The 14208-nt window shown below is 45.6% G+C and overlaps 1 protein-coding gene across 1 annotated transcript in view; it reads left to right on the forward strand.

Moving 5' to 3' along the window:
• LOC142312159 (uncharacterized) overlaps positions 1-14208 on the forward strand; it is a 206090-nt gene that overhangs the window by 26245 nt on the left and 165637 nt on the right. The window contains 2 exon segments of the mRNA XM_075351061.1: positions 6437-8156; positions 11476-11492. Of these exon segments, the coding sequence (XP_075207176.1) occupies positions 6437-8156; positions 11476-11492 (1737 nt within the window).

Here is a 14208-nt window from a genome sequence, read left to right on the forward strand (position 1 = left end):
GGGGGCCCAGGCACCACACGCGGGGCTGGGGGCCCAGGCACCACACGCGGGGCTGGGGGCCCAGGCACCACACGCGGGGCTGGGGGCCCAGGCACCACACGCGGGGCTGGGGGCCCAGGCACCACACGCGGGGCTGGGGGCCCAGGCACCACACGCGGGGCTGGGGGCCCAGGCACCACACGCGGGGCTGGGGGCCCAGGCACCACACGCGGGGCTGGGGGCCCAGGCACCACACGCGGGGCTGGGGGCCCAGGCACCACACGCGGGGCTGGGGGCCCAGGCACCACACGCGGGGCTGGGGGCCCAGGCACCACACGCGGGGCTGGGGGCCCAGGCACCACACGCGGGGCTGGGGGCCCAGGCACCTCACGCGGGGCTGGGGGCCCAGGCACCTCACGCGGGGCTGGGGGCCCAGGCACCTCACGCGGGGCTGGGGGCCCAGGCACCTCACGCGGGGCTGGGGGCCCAGGCACCTCACGCGGGGCTGGGGGCCCAGGCACCTCACGCGGGGCTGGGGGCCCAGGCACCTCACGCGGGGCTGGGGGCCCAGGCACCTCACGCGGGGCTGGGGGCCCAGGCACCTCACGCGGGGCTGGGGGCCCAGGCACCTCACGCGGGGCTGGGGGCCCAGGCACCTCACGCGGGGCTGGGCTGCACACAGGACTGGGGGCTGGGCTGCACACAGGACTGGGGGCTGGGCTGCACACAGGACTGGGTGATGGGCAGCACACAGGACTGGGGGGGGCAGCACACAGGACTGGGGGGGGGCTGCACACAGGACTGGGTGATGGACAGCACATAGGACTGGGGGGGCTGCACACAGGACTGGGGGGGTGCACACAGGACATTGGGGGGGCTGCACACAGGACTGGGGGAGGGGTGCACACAGGACTGGGGGAGGGGTGCACACAGGACTGGGTGATGGGCTGCACATAGGACTGGGGGGGGCTGCACACAGGATTGTGTGGGGGGTGCACACAGGACTGGGGGAGGGGTGCACCCAGGACATTGGGGGCTGCACACAGGACATTGGGGGAGGGGTGCACACAAAACATTGGGGGGCACACTGTGCTGAGAGTTTCATGCAACTCTGGGGGAGAGGGTTTACAGAACTGGGGTTTAGGCACAAAGCATTGGGCAGGGCACATAGCAGCAGAGGGTCGGCGCTGGACTCACAGCAGCATTGCATTCACATCACCGGAGTGCAGGAGCCGGACACACTGCATCAGAAGGAGAAGGCGGGCACTGATCTCCGGAGGGCAGGGGGCGTGCACACAACGCTGGAAGCTGTGAGGCTGCTGTGGACCCGCCCACAAAGTAAGCACTGGCCGACGGGAGAACACATTGCAGCACAAACAGCAATGTGTGGATTTAAAGGGCCGGCGGCAGCAAGACCGCGGTGACAGCACGAGCACTGCCTCCCCCGGTTATCTGCCCGGGGGCCACATAAAAGGTCATGGCAGGCTGCATGCGGCCCGCGGGCCGGAGGTTCCCCACCCCTGATCTAGCTGAAGCAAGGCAGGGGCTGGGTCGGCAGGCCTGCGGTCGGCGGGCGGCCCCGAGCAGGGATCAGCTGACAGCCACTCCACCAGCCCCAGTGATCATCTTAAGCTCATAGCACTTACCTATCTACGCTGGCTGCCTCGTCCTCGCCACCTCAACCACTGTTACTTGCAGGAGTGTAATGAGGTCGCAGAGTGATGACCTCACCCCCCTGCTGCACGACCCAACAATGGTGCGATGGCGCCCTGCTCTGCTCCAATGGCCCTGCCTCCACTCTGATTGATCAAGGTCTGGCATCTGGCATCCCCACCAATCACCTGTTCTAGATGCCGTGCCGGTGGCGGCAGGTGCCCGTAAGTGCTCAGTTCTGGATCTGCTTCGTCTTTTAATAGTGGCATCAGCCGCCTATTAAAATCATTGAGGCGGATGTGCAGTACCTGGCCACAGACACTATCGGAGGATGGAGCAGATAAGGAAATAAGCATTTCTGGCTACCTGCACCATAAACAGCTGATCAGTAGTGGTCCCTCTGCGCTCACATCAGAAGCAATGCGCAAGTGGAACCGAGGGCTAATGATGGGACATCGTCAGTATCACAAATAAACATTTACATTCTGGTACCTTTATAGATGATGTTGTCTCTGAGTCGTTTCTTTTTATTCTTCATCTTGTCCTGATGCCTTGATGACTTTTCACATTCACATCTAGTCTCTGCAGACTTACAGCCTTTCTGTTCTTCTGCAGCACATCCCGAAATGATGCCACTAAAAATATCAGATTGATTATAATACTTCTATTTAAAAATATCTGGCATACACTGTGCCCCCGAATAAGTAATGGCCCCCCACTGTATTCTCTGCACAAAATATGACCCTCACACTGTCCCTCTTATGGTGCATACCCCCCTCACTGTTCTCTCCTTTCCATACTGAGCCTACTGTTCACACTGTCCTTTACACTGTGTCCCCTTATACGGCCCAGTCTTTATACTGTGCTCTCTCATCCCACCCCCTCCTTCCTGTGTCCATATGCTTTTACCCCTCATGCCCCATCCTGCCCACTTGCTCCTCATACCATGTCACTCTTTATTCTGTGTCCTAAAAATTTCTTTCCCGTTTGCCCCCCGTATACATTCCCCCAATCACTCCACATACTATGTCTTAATACTTCACCCCTCATCCTCTCTCACCATACATCATCCTTCATCTTCTCTCCCCCCATAAGTCACCCCTCATCCTCTCTCCCACCAAACGTCACCCCTCATCCTCTCTCTTCCCATTTTGTGTCCAAAGATACTTCCCCCCCTCCCCATCTTCTCTTCCCACCATAGTCTGTCCACAGATAGTTCACTCCCCCCACCCTCTGTGCCCCCATTCTGTGTCCATAAATGCCTCACCCCATAGTGTTCCTTTTCCGTTTATTCAGCTCCACACTGGATCACTTATCATTAGCGCTCTCTGCCGCCTCTGCTCTGTAGCCCTGACTTCTGGGTTAGCAGTGTGAGCAGCTGACCTGATCACACTACAGTCGTCTCTGACCCGGAAGTCAGCACTGGCGGGCACCGCTTCAATTGTCCTCGCGTCTGAAGATACAGTCATGAAAAAGTTTGGGCACCCCTATTAATGTTAACCTTTTTTCTTTATAACAATTTGGGTTTTTGCAACAGCTATTTCAGTTTCATTTAATAAATGATGGACTCAGTAATATTTCTGAATTGAAATGAGCTTTATTGTACTAACAGAAAATGTGCAATCTGCATTTAAACTAAATTTGTCAGGTGCATAAGTATGGGCACTCTTATCAATTTCTTGTTTTGAACACTCCTAACTACTTTTTACTGACTTACTGAAGCAGTCAAGGACAATCCACAGACCTGCAGCATCATCTTGCTGCAGATGGTGTCACTGTGCATCGGTCAACAATACAGCGCACTTTGCACAAGAAAAAGCTGTATGGGAGAGTGATGCGAAAGAAGCCGTTTCTGCAAGCACGCCACAAACAGAGTCGCCTGAAGTATGCAAAAGCACATTTGGACAAGCCAGTTACATTTTGGAAGAAGGTCCTGTGGACTGATGAATCAAAGATTGAGTTGTTTGGTCATACAAAAAGGCGTTATGCATGGAGGCAAAAAAACACGGCATTCCAAGAAAAGCACTTGCTACCCACAGTAAAATTTGGTGGAGGTTCCATCATGCTTTGGGGCTGTGTGGCCAATGCCAGCACCGGAAATCTTGTTAAAGTTGAGGGTCGCGTGGATTCAACTCAGTATCACCAGATTCTTGACAATAATGTACATGAATCAGTGACAAAGTTGAAGTTACGCAGGGGATGGATATTTCAGCAAGACAATGATCCTAAACACCGCTCCAAATCTACTCAGGCATTCATGCAGAGGAACAATTACAATGTTCTGAAATGGTCATCCCAGTCCTCAGACCTGAATATCCTTGAACATCTGTGGGATGATTTGAAGCCGCGACCATCAAACTTAACTGAACTGGAATTGTTTTGTAAACAGGAATGGTCAAAAATACCTTCATCCAAGATCCAGGAACTCATTAAAAGCTACATAAAGCGACTGGAGGCTGTGATGTCAAATTTAGTTTAATGCAGATTGCACATTTTCTGTTAGTACAATAAACCTCATTTCAATTCAGAAATATTACTGAGTCCATCATTTATTAGATATATGAAACTGAAATAGCTGTTGCAAAACCCAAATTGTTATAAAGAAAAAAGGTTAACATTAATAGGGGTGCCCAAACTTTTTCATATGACTGTACAAGGACAATTGAGCAGTGGGAGCCACGCGCTGCAGTTTCTATGATTGCGGCTGTCAGCTTGACAGCCTCACTCAGAGAATTGCCGGCTCCCACTATGAGGAAGCAATCACAGCTCCCGGGAGGACTTTCACAGCGCCGCATCAGACAGCCTAACAGCGCCCCCCTGACAGTTGCGCCCAGGGCAGATGCCCCGCCAGCCCTACCTAGATACGCCTCTGCTCCAGCACATGGCTAATTTGCATGCTCTGCCCCTTCGCATGCAAATTAGTCATGTAAGGTAGTGAATCAACACTGCGGGGCCCCTCTGTTGCTGTTGTGACTGGGGCCTGGTGAAGAAAAGGGGCCCGTCCTGCCTGGGTCTTAATAAAGCTTAGTAATTACCCCAGGCCCCCTCTCTTCACCGGGCCCGGTACACCAGTCACAGTAGTAATGCCCTGATGGCGGCTCTGGTCTCATTAAGTAACGTAATTTTTCTACTAAACTTGCAATTTCTATGGATATTTTAATTGAAATACTATGTCCCAAGAATGACAAAAGTATATTAGGAGTGATACCTTTATAGGCTAACCAGGAAAACCAGCCCTGGAGGAACATATATTGGGGAAACTAAACAAAAACTACAAACAAGGACACACAGACACACAATAAAAAATGAACTGGACACGCCTGTGGGAAAACATTTCTCTGGACAGGGACATAGTATGACAGATTTAAAAGTGCTAATACTGAAAGGTCATTTTAAAGTTGACAGAGAGAAAAAATTGGGAATTCAAACTGATAAGGATGTTTGGATCTTTAACAAAAGGACTCAATTTAACACCTGGTTTTTTGACTCACTACATGGACACACTTCTGTTATGATCGGAACCAGGGAAGATCACCATAAATCATTGGTAAAAGGTGACAAGAGCATTGGCAACTAATCTGGCCGCCATCCCCTTACTAACCATCAACACTAGAAGTAGCTGAACGGTGAACTAACATCCTGTGCACCGTGAACCCAGCCGGAGAACTAGCTATCCTAAAGGAAGGAGAGATGAATAACTCTCTGCCTCAGAAAATAGAAAGAATAGCAAGCCCCCCACATCCAAAGACTGCGGTGATATAGGAAAACACAATACACAGATAGATGATAGGATTAACAAAGGTGAGGCACTACTGACTAAATAGGACAGGATAGGAAAGGGGCTGATGGTGGCCAGAGAAAAACCCTACAAAAAGCCAAAAACCTGATAGTACAAAAAGCCCTCAGATCGCTAGATCTGACCTCCGTCCTATACCAGGCGCTCTTGTCATACCAATGAACAGAAAGCTGGAACCATACAAATACAAGAAGCAACAAACACATGGACTTATAGGTGCAATACTCTAAACATAGCTGCAGGGAGCTTCCCAGCTAAGCAACTGAGAGGGAAGATTCCTGCCTGGAAATAAACTGACAATAACCACAGCAAATGACAAACTCCGATAAGAGCAAACAAAAACAACAAATAAAGAGCCAAGCACATATCTGTGGTAGATGTGGTCTGGAGCAGGCTGAATCAGGCTGGTGAACAAGGAACTGACATCCGGCATAGCCTGCCAGCAGACCAGGGTTTAAATAGGCAGAGAGTTAGCAATGAAAACTTTCATTGCTCAACACACCTGGTCTCTGTCCAAACCCTTTTTGGCCACAAGAGGGAGCCTCACAGCAGCAAAAGCATAACTGACATTCACAACACACTTCACACCTCCACCAGAAGGACCTCAGAAGTAATCTGAATAGACCACTTCCAACTCATCTGCATTTCTAAGAAAAAACTTCATTTGATTTTCTTGGCTTATCTTTAGGAGGCATCATCTTTCCCATGTCCTATTGTAACATTCATTTAAATGTTGTGATTTGGTCTCAGTAATTCATTTGTAATTTGCCTGAAGATGGAGCCTTTGTTCTCTGAAAGCTTGCTAATATAATTTTTCTGGTTAGCCTATAAAGGTATCACTCCTAATATACTTTTGTCATTCTTGGGACATAGTATTTCAATTGATTTTTCTGGCTAACACGGTACCACAATATTACCCTGTATTGCTCATTGTATGGATATTTTAGAAATGTTATACAAATAATTTAAAATATTTTATGCAAAAATAATAATGTTTATTTTTAGCAGGTGACTGTACCATGAGATCAGAGCGAAAACTGATATCTCGAATTTTTAAATCAGATGACCTCATGATCACAGAAGACATAACCGAAGGGAATGACATTACTCCTGATATCCCATCATCCCCTCACAGCAAAGATCTATCATCTGATCCTTTTAAACAGGTCCTATGTTTTGATTCCTCAGAGACTAGTAAAAAAAATATAAGTGACAAAAGAGGCTTTAAAAATCAAGCTGCTTTTAAAGCAAAGAAGCCATTTTCAAGTGCAAAATATGAGCGTATTTGCACAGTGGAGAAGCCATATTCATGTTCAGAATGTGGGAAAAGTTTTGCTCAGAAATCACGTGTTGTTATACATCAGAAAACTCACACAGGGGAGAAACCTTTTTCATGTACAGAATGTGGGAAATGTTTTACAAGAAAATCATATCTTGTGAGACACCAGAGAATTCACACAGGGGAGAAACCTTTTTTATGTTCAGAATGTGGGAAATGTTTTGCTCACAAATCACGTGTTGTTATACATCAGAGAACTCACACAGGGGAGAAACCTTTTTCATGTACAGAATGTGGGAAATGTTTTGTAGAGCAATCACATCTAGTTGAACACCAGAAAACTCACACAGGGGAAAAACCTTTTTCATGTTCAGAATGTGGAAATTGTTTTGCAAACAAATCAGTTCTTCTTAAACACCTGATAACTCACACAGGGGAGAAACCTTTTTCATGTTCAGAATGTGGGAAATGTTTTACAAGAAAATCATATCTTGTGAGACACCAGAGAATTCACACAGGGGAGAAACCTTTTTTATGTTCAGAATGTGGGAAATGTTTTGCACAGAAATTACACCTTCTTACACATCAGATAACTCACACAGGGGAAAAACCTTTTTCATGTTCAGAATGTGGGAAATGTTTTGCAGAGAAATCACATCTTGTTAGACACCAGAGAATTCACACAGGGGAGAAACCTTTTTCATGTTCAGAATGTAAGAAATGTTTTACAGAGAAATCACATCTTGTTGAACACCAGAGACTTCACACAGGGGAAAAACCTTTTTCATGTTTAGAATGTGGGAAATGTTTTGCAAAGAAATCAACTCTTGTTATACACCACAGAACTCATACAGGGGAGAAACCTTTTTCATGTTCAGAATGTGGGAAATGTTTTGCAGATAAATCAGCTATTATTACACACCTTAGAACTCACACAGGGGAGAAACCTTTTTCATGTTCAGAATGTGGGAAATGTTTTACAGAGAAATCACATCTTGTTGAACACCAGAGAAGTCACACACGGGAGAAATCTTTTTCATGTTCAGAATGTGGGAAATGTTTTGCAGAGAAATCACATCTCATTGAACACCAGAAAAGTCACATAGGAGAAAAACCTTTTTCATGTTTAGAATGTGGGAAATGTTTTGCAAAGAAATCAATTCTTGTTGGACACCACAGAACTCACACAGGAGAAAAACCTTTTTCATGTTCAGAATGTGGGAATTGTTTTGTAACCAAATCAGTTCTTCTTAAACACCTGAGAACTCACACAGGGGAGAAACCTTTTTCATGTTCAGAATGTGGGAAATGTTTTACAAGAAAATCATATCTTGTGAGTCACCAGAGAATTCACACAGGGGAGACACCTTTTTTATGTTCAGAATGTGGGAAATGTTTTATAGCAAAATCAAGTCTTGTTAGACACCAGAGAACTCACACAGGATAAAAGCCTTTTTAAACTCCCAATATTAGTGATCTGCCATTTATTACATTTTCTTTATATCCACAATCTACACCGTGTGCAGAATTATTAGGCAAATGAGTATTTAGATCTCATGATACTTTTTATACATGTTGTCCTACTCCAAGCTGTATAGGCTTGAGAGCCAACTACCAATTAAGTAAATCAGGTGATGTTCATCTCTGTAATGAGGAGGGGTGTGGTGTAATGACATCAACACCCTATATAAGGTGTGCTTAATTATTAAGCAACTTCCTTTCCTTTGGCAAAATGCGTGAGAAGAGAGAGTTGACAGGCTCTGAAAAGTCCAAAATTGTGAGATGTCTTGCAGAGGGATGCAGCAGTCTTGAAATTGCCAAATTTTTGAAGTGTGATCACCGAACAATCAAGCGTTTCATGGCAAATAGCCAACAGGGTCGCAAGAAGCGTGTTGGGCAAAAAAGGCGCAAAATTACTGCCCATGAATTGAGGAAAATCAAGCGTGAAGCTGCCAAGATGCCATTTGCCACCAGTTTGGCCATATTTCAGAGCTGTAACGTTATTGGAGTATCAGAAAGCACAAGGTGTGCCATACTCAGGGACGGCTGAAAAACGACCACCTTTGAACAAGAAACATAAGATAAAACATCAAGACTGGACCAAGAAATATCTTAAGACTAATTTTTTAAAGGTTTTATGGACTGATAAAATGAGAGTGACTCTTGATGGGCCAGATGGATGGGCCAGAGGCTGGATCAGTAAAGGGCAGAGAGATCCACTCCGACTCAGACGCAAGAAAGGTGGAGGTGGGGTACTGGTATGGGCTGGTATCATCAAAAATGAACTTGTGGGACCTTTTCGGGTTGAGGATGGAGTGAAGCTCAACTTCCAGACCTACTGCCAGTTTCTGGAAGACAACTTCTTCAAGCTTTTGTACAGGAAGAAGTCGGTATCATTCTAGAAAAACATGATTTTCATGCGGGACAATGCTCCATCACATGCATCTAACTACTCAACAGCATGACTGGCCAGTAAAGGTCTAAAAGATGAAAAAATAATGACATGGCCCCCTTGTTCACCTGATCTGAACCCCATAAGAGAACCTGTGGTCTTTCATAAAATGTGAGATCTACAGGGAGGGAAAACACTACACTTCTCGGAACAGTGTCTGGGAGGCTGTGGTGGCTGCTGCACGCAATGTTGATGGTAAACAGATCAAGCAACTGACAGGATCTATGGATGGTAGGCTGTTGAGTGTCTTCATAAAGAAAGGTGGCTTTATTGGTAACTAAATTTTTTTGGGTTTTGTTTTTGCATGTCAGAAATGTTTATTTCTAAATTTTGTGCAGTTATATTGGTTTACCTGGTGAAAATAAACAGGTGAGATGGAAATATATTTGGTTTTTATTAAGTTGCCTAATAATTCTGCACAGTTATAGTTACCTGCACAAACAGATATTCTCCTATCTAAAAAAAACAAACCCACTACAACTTCCAAAAATATTAAGCTTTGATATTTATGAGTCTTTTGGGGTGATTGAGAACATAGTTGTTGATCAATAATAAAAAAAAATCCTGTTAAATACAACTTGCCTAATAATTCTGCACACGGTGTACGTAAGAAGATATGTCTTTATGTATACTACAATAATAAACTTATATATGTTTTAAGTTACCATTTACATCTACACTCCATTACCTTTTTGTAGGAAAGTCTGATGTGATTGAAAAAAAAACAAATTAACACTTTATATCATAACAATATATCATGGGTTAACCCCTTAATTAATGACCACCGATATGTTTTTTAATGTTAGTCGTTCAGGGTACTTTTTCCGCAGACCCGTTAAAAAGCGGCGCTGAGGAATAAATACACTGAACGACTAATAAATGAATAGCACTGCCCAGCGGTTGAAATTCCTGTGGGTGACTGCTGTATATCACAGCTGACCCCCGTGGGCAACTTCTCCAATTTCTGGAACCAATCAAGGCGGATTAACCCTTTAATCCTGCAACAGCCGTACAGCATTGCATGAGATCAGTGATCAAACTGAAAAATATTCATGTCCAACAGTGGGACTAAGGGAAAAAAATAAAGTTAAACAATATGCATAAAGAGAAAACCCACAACAAAAAACACACACAAAAAAGCCCATGCAACATCACTGCTACATCGGGGGTCACACGATACGGTCACGTGACGTCTGTGTAGAAGGAACTTGATAATATGTGTAAAGGTATTGTTTATTTCAAATCTGTTTTATTATTAAGTTTATAAATCAAGCATACCTCTTGAACATTTATAAAGATTATAAAACATAAACAGTGATCTCTCAGTTTCGGAATGACAAAAATAACATCACATTGTAGATTTCATTGGAACTCTATAAGCTATCCTTATGCTAACACTCCATGACAAACCATACACTAGAAATCAGAGTTCCAGCTAAACATGTCTTCCTGATAATTGACAAGACCACTCTCAGCATAAAACAATCCCCTTTTAAGTTATTGAATAAACATTTAAGAAAAAGTAGAAAACTAGAAAAAAAAAAAAGAACAGATATAAGCTTAGAAAAGAAGGAATCAAATAGAGTGAAGAAAGTAGGGTAAAGAGGGGGTGGGGGAAAAAAGTGTGTGGGGAGAGGGGAAGACAAGGTATGTCACCATTTCTCATCCCAAATAACCTGCCAGACTCACCGTGAACTCAGGAGACTCCATGAACGTAATCCACGGTCCCCACACTGTGATAAATTTTTCCGTGAGCCCATTAAGTTCAGCTGTGAGTTCCTCCATTCTCTGGAGGTTTGCCATCTCCTCTACCCAGTCAGCTAACGTGGGGCATCTAGTCTGTTTCCAGTATCTGGGAATAATTATACGGGCTGCCGCTAAACAAAATCGCAGCAGGTCCCTCTTTTGTGACTTGAATCAACCTGGGAGGATAGAGAGGAGGGCCACCTGGGGAGATCTCTCCACCTCACCCCCACTCATCTTTTTATACAGAGAAAACACTGAGTCCCAGAATGGTTGCAATTTAGCACAGCTCCACCATATATGTAACATAGAACCTTTTTCTGTACCACATCTCCAGCACATGTCGGACACTGAGGGAAAGATAGCATGCAATTTGGTCGGGTATTGGTACCACCTTGTGAGAATTTTATAGTTTTTCTCTTGGGCGGCACAAGCCAGAGAAAGTTTGTGGGTCCACAGAAACGCCCTGCTCCATCTGTCCTCCGAAATGTCCTCTCCCAGTTCCTCTCCCCATCCATAGACAAATTTGGGTTTGTCCGACATGTCTCTCTGGTTCAGCATTTTATAAATAAGAGAGATGACATGCCCAGGTGACGAACCCTGCAAGAACAATTTCTCAAATGGAGTAGGGGGGGTCCTCAACTTCCTCTTCCTGTCCAGGTTGGATAGAAACGATTTCAGCTGCATATATTCTATCCAGGAAACCTCTCTCCCTGTGGCCCGTAGAGATGCATAAGGGGGCAGGGTATTTCCCTGGAGCACATGAAAAAAACGAGTTTCCTCCACCCGAGCATATCCCAGAAATTTATTGGAATGAAGCCCCGGAGGGAACTCCTGGTTGCCAAAGAGGGGGGTAAGTGGACCCCTCCCCTGTGAGAGAGAACCCCTCTTAACCTCACCGTCCCACGTCCCCATCACTGTCCAAATAAACTCCATTCCCTTCTCTATCTGTGACCTACTCTCCTTTCCCATCCATGAGAGGAAGTGCAAAGGGACTCCCAATCCGTCCTGTTCGATCGCGACCCATTGTTTCGAGTTCCTATGGAAGTGCCAATCCATTATCCTCGTTAGAATAGTTGCCCTGTAGTATAACTGGAAATTTGGGAGCCCTGCCCCTCCATTATTTTTGTGTCTGGTAAGAGTTTTTATGTTTGTCCGAGGTCTCCTATTCCCCCAAACGAACCTTGACAAAGCCGTCCGAATTTTGGAAAAGTAACTCCCCGGCAGCTGAATAGGTACCGTTTGGAACAAGAAAAGAAACCTAGGAAGAACATCCATTTTAATAGCGTTGATACGCCCAAACCACGATAGTCTTTTTTTGTCGTACTTCTTTAAATCCCTAATTGTCCTCTCTAACAGGGGTAGAAAATTATGATGCATAATTTTTGTTGGATCCCGAGGTACAACTACCCCCAGATATTTTATAGCTGACGGTTGCCACTTAAAGGGAAAATTTTGGGTTGTACGGGCTAGATCTTCCGCCGACAGGGTCACATTCATAGCCTCTGATTTAGAGAAGTTCACTTTAAAATTACTTAAGTTACCAAACTCCTCGAACTCTTTGAGCAAAGACGGGAAGGATATGTGTGGCTGGGAAATAAACATGAGAAGGTCGTCAGCAAATAAAGCTAACTTGCGATTCCCTCCCCCGGCCTCTATCCCATGGATACTAGCATTATTTCTTATGGCGACCGCGAGATGCTCCATGACAATGACGTAGAGCAGAGGTGACAATGGACATCCTTGCCTTGTTCCATTGTGGACCTGAAACGATGACGACAGAAACCCATCTGTCCTAACTTTTGCTGAGGGTCTCGAATAAAGGGACGCAATTCTATCTAAAAATTTTTTGCCCAAACCCACCTGCTTTAGAGCGGCCATCATAAAATTCCAACTGACCCGGTCAAAGGCCTTCTCCGCATCCACTGAGAGTAAACACATGGGAAGAGAATGAGCCCTCGACCGGGTCATCAGGAGGAACAGTTTGTTGGTATTGTCACGCGCCTCCCGACCTTGTACGAACCCCACTTGATCTGTGTGTATTATCCCGGGCAAGGAAGGAGCAAGTCTGTTGGCTAAGGCTTTGGAAAAAAGTTTTAGGTCTAGATTGATCAGTGAAATGGGTCTGTAACTTGTAACTAACATGTGATCCTTCCCCGGTTTGGGGATAACACATATATGGGCTTCGAGAGATTGCGCCACCCATTGGGAATTTTCTGAGATGGAATTAAATACTTTAGTCAAGAACGGGGATAGCTGAGTTTGGAATATTTTATAAAATTTAGGGGTGAACCCATCTTGACCCGGACTTTTGCCTGAGGGAGATTCTTTAATGATAGATGCCACTTCTGCTTCTGTAAAGTCCGTCTCTAAATTTTCAACCTCAGCGCTGGGTATAACCGGTAGGGCCGTTCTGGATACGTAGTCGTTTATTTTATTTTCTAATGCGTCATGTGGCATGTCTCCAAATTTGCCCTTTATGTTATATAGGTCTCTATAATACTTTTGGAACTGTTCCGCGATGAGAGTTGGGTTCTGAGTCGAAGAGCCGTCTGCTTGTTTAATCATGGGAATGTGGCTGGGGTCTCCCCTAGGGTGTAGAATCCTAGCTAGTGGTCTACCACATTTATCTGCATACTCATAGAGGAATCTTTTTATTCTAGTCCTATGTCGCTCATACTGTCGGTCGAGAATCGATTTAAGCTCCTCTCTATTTTTGACTAGCTCCGCCAGTGTCAAAGGTGATAATGTCTTCTTATGGGCCCTTTCCAGATCTGAAATATTCTGAAGTAGGGACAAAATGGTTTGGGCTCTCTCTCTCTTAAGCCTAGCCCCATGTTTGATCAAAACCACTCTCAACACACATTTAAGTGCCTCCCACTGCACGGGAAGGGCTGTGGGGTCTTCTGACTGTATTTCTAAAAATTCATCAATCGTGTTCTGTAGATCCTTCATGCACCCCTGATCCCCAAGCAGACTATCGTTCAGCCGCCAAGACCACGGCCTCCCTGCCCCATCTGGGATAGTAAGGCTCAGGAATATAGGAGCGTGGTCAGACCAGGATATACTGCCTATAGAGGCCTGTATCTGCCAAGTCAGAGCCTTTTGGCTCACAAGAAACAGGTCTATGCGGCTGTACGAGGAGTGAGCCGGGGAGAAGTATGTGTAGTCACGCTCCACTGGGTGTAACGTTCTCCACACATCTACCAATCGAAGCTCTTGTATTGAGCGTTTAACTTTTGTTAGCTTTCTGAGAGAGAGAAAATTGTGTCCCGAAGTTGTATCTACCTTAGGGTCCAAAGTGAA

The sequence above is a fragment of the Anomaloglossus baeobatrachus genome, chromosome 5 (assembly GCF_048569485.1).
Source record: "Anomaloglossus baeobatrachus isolate aAnoBae1 chromosome 5, aAnoBae1.hap1, whole genome shotgun sequence".
NCBI classification, from domain to species: domain Eukaryota; kingdom Metazoa; phylum Chordata; class Amphibia; order Anura; family Aromobatidae; genus Anomaloglossus; species Anomaloglossus baeobatrachus.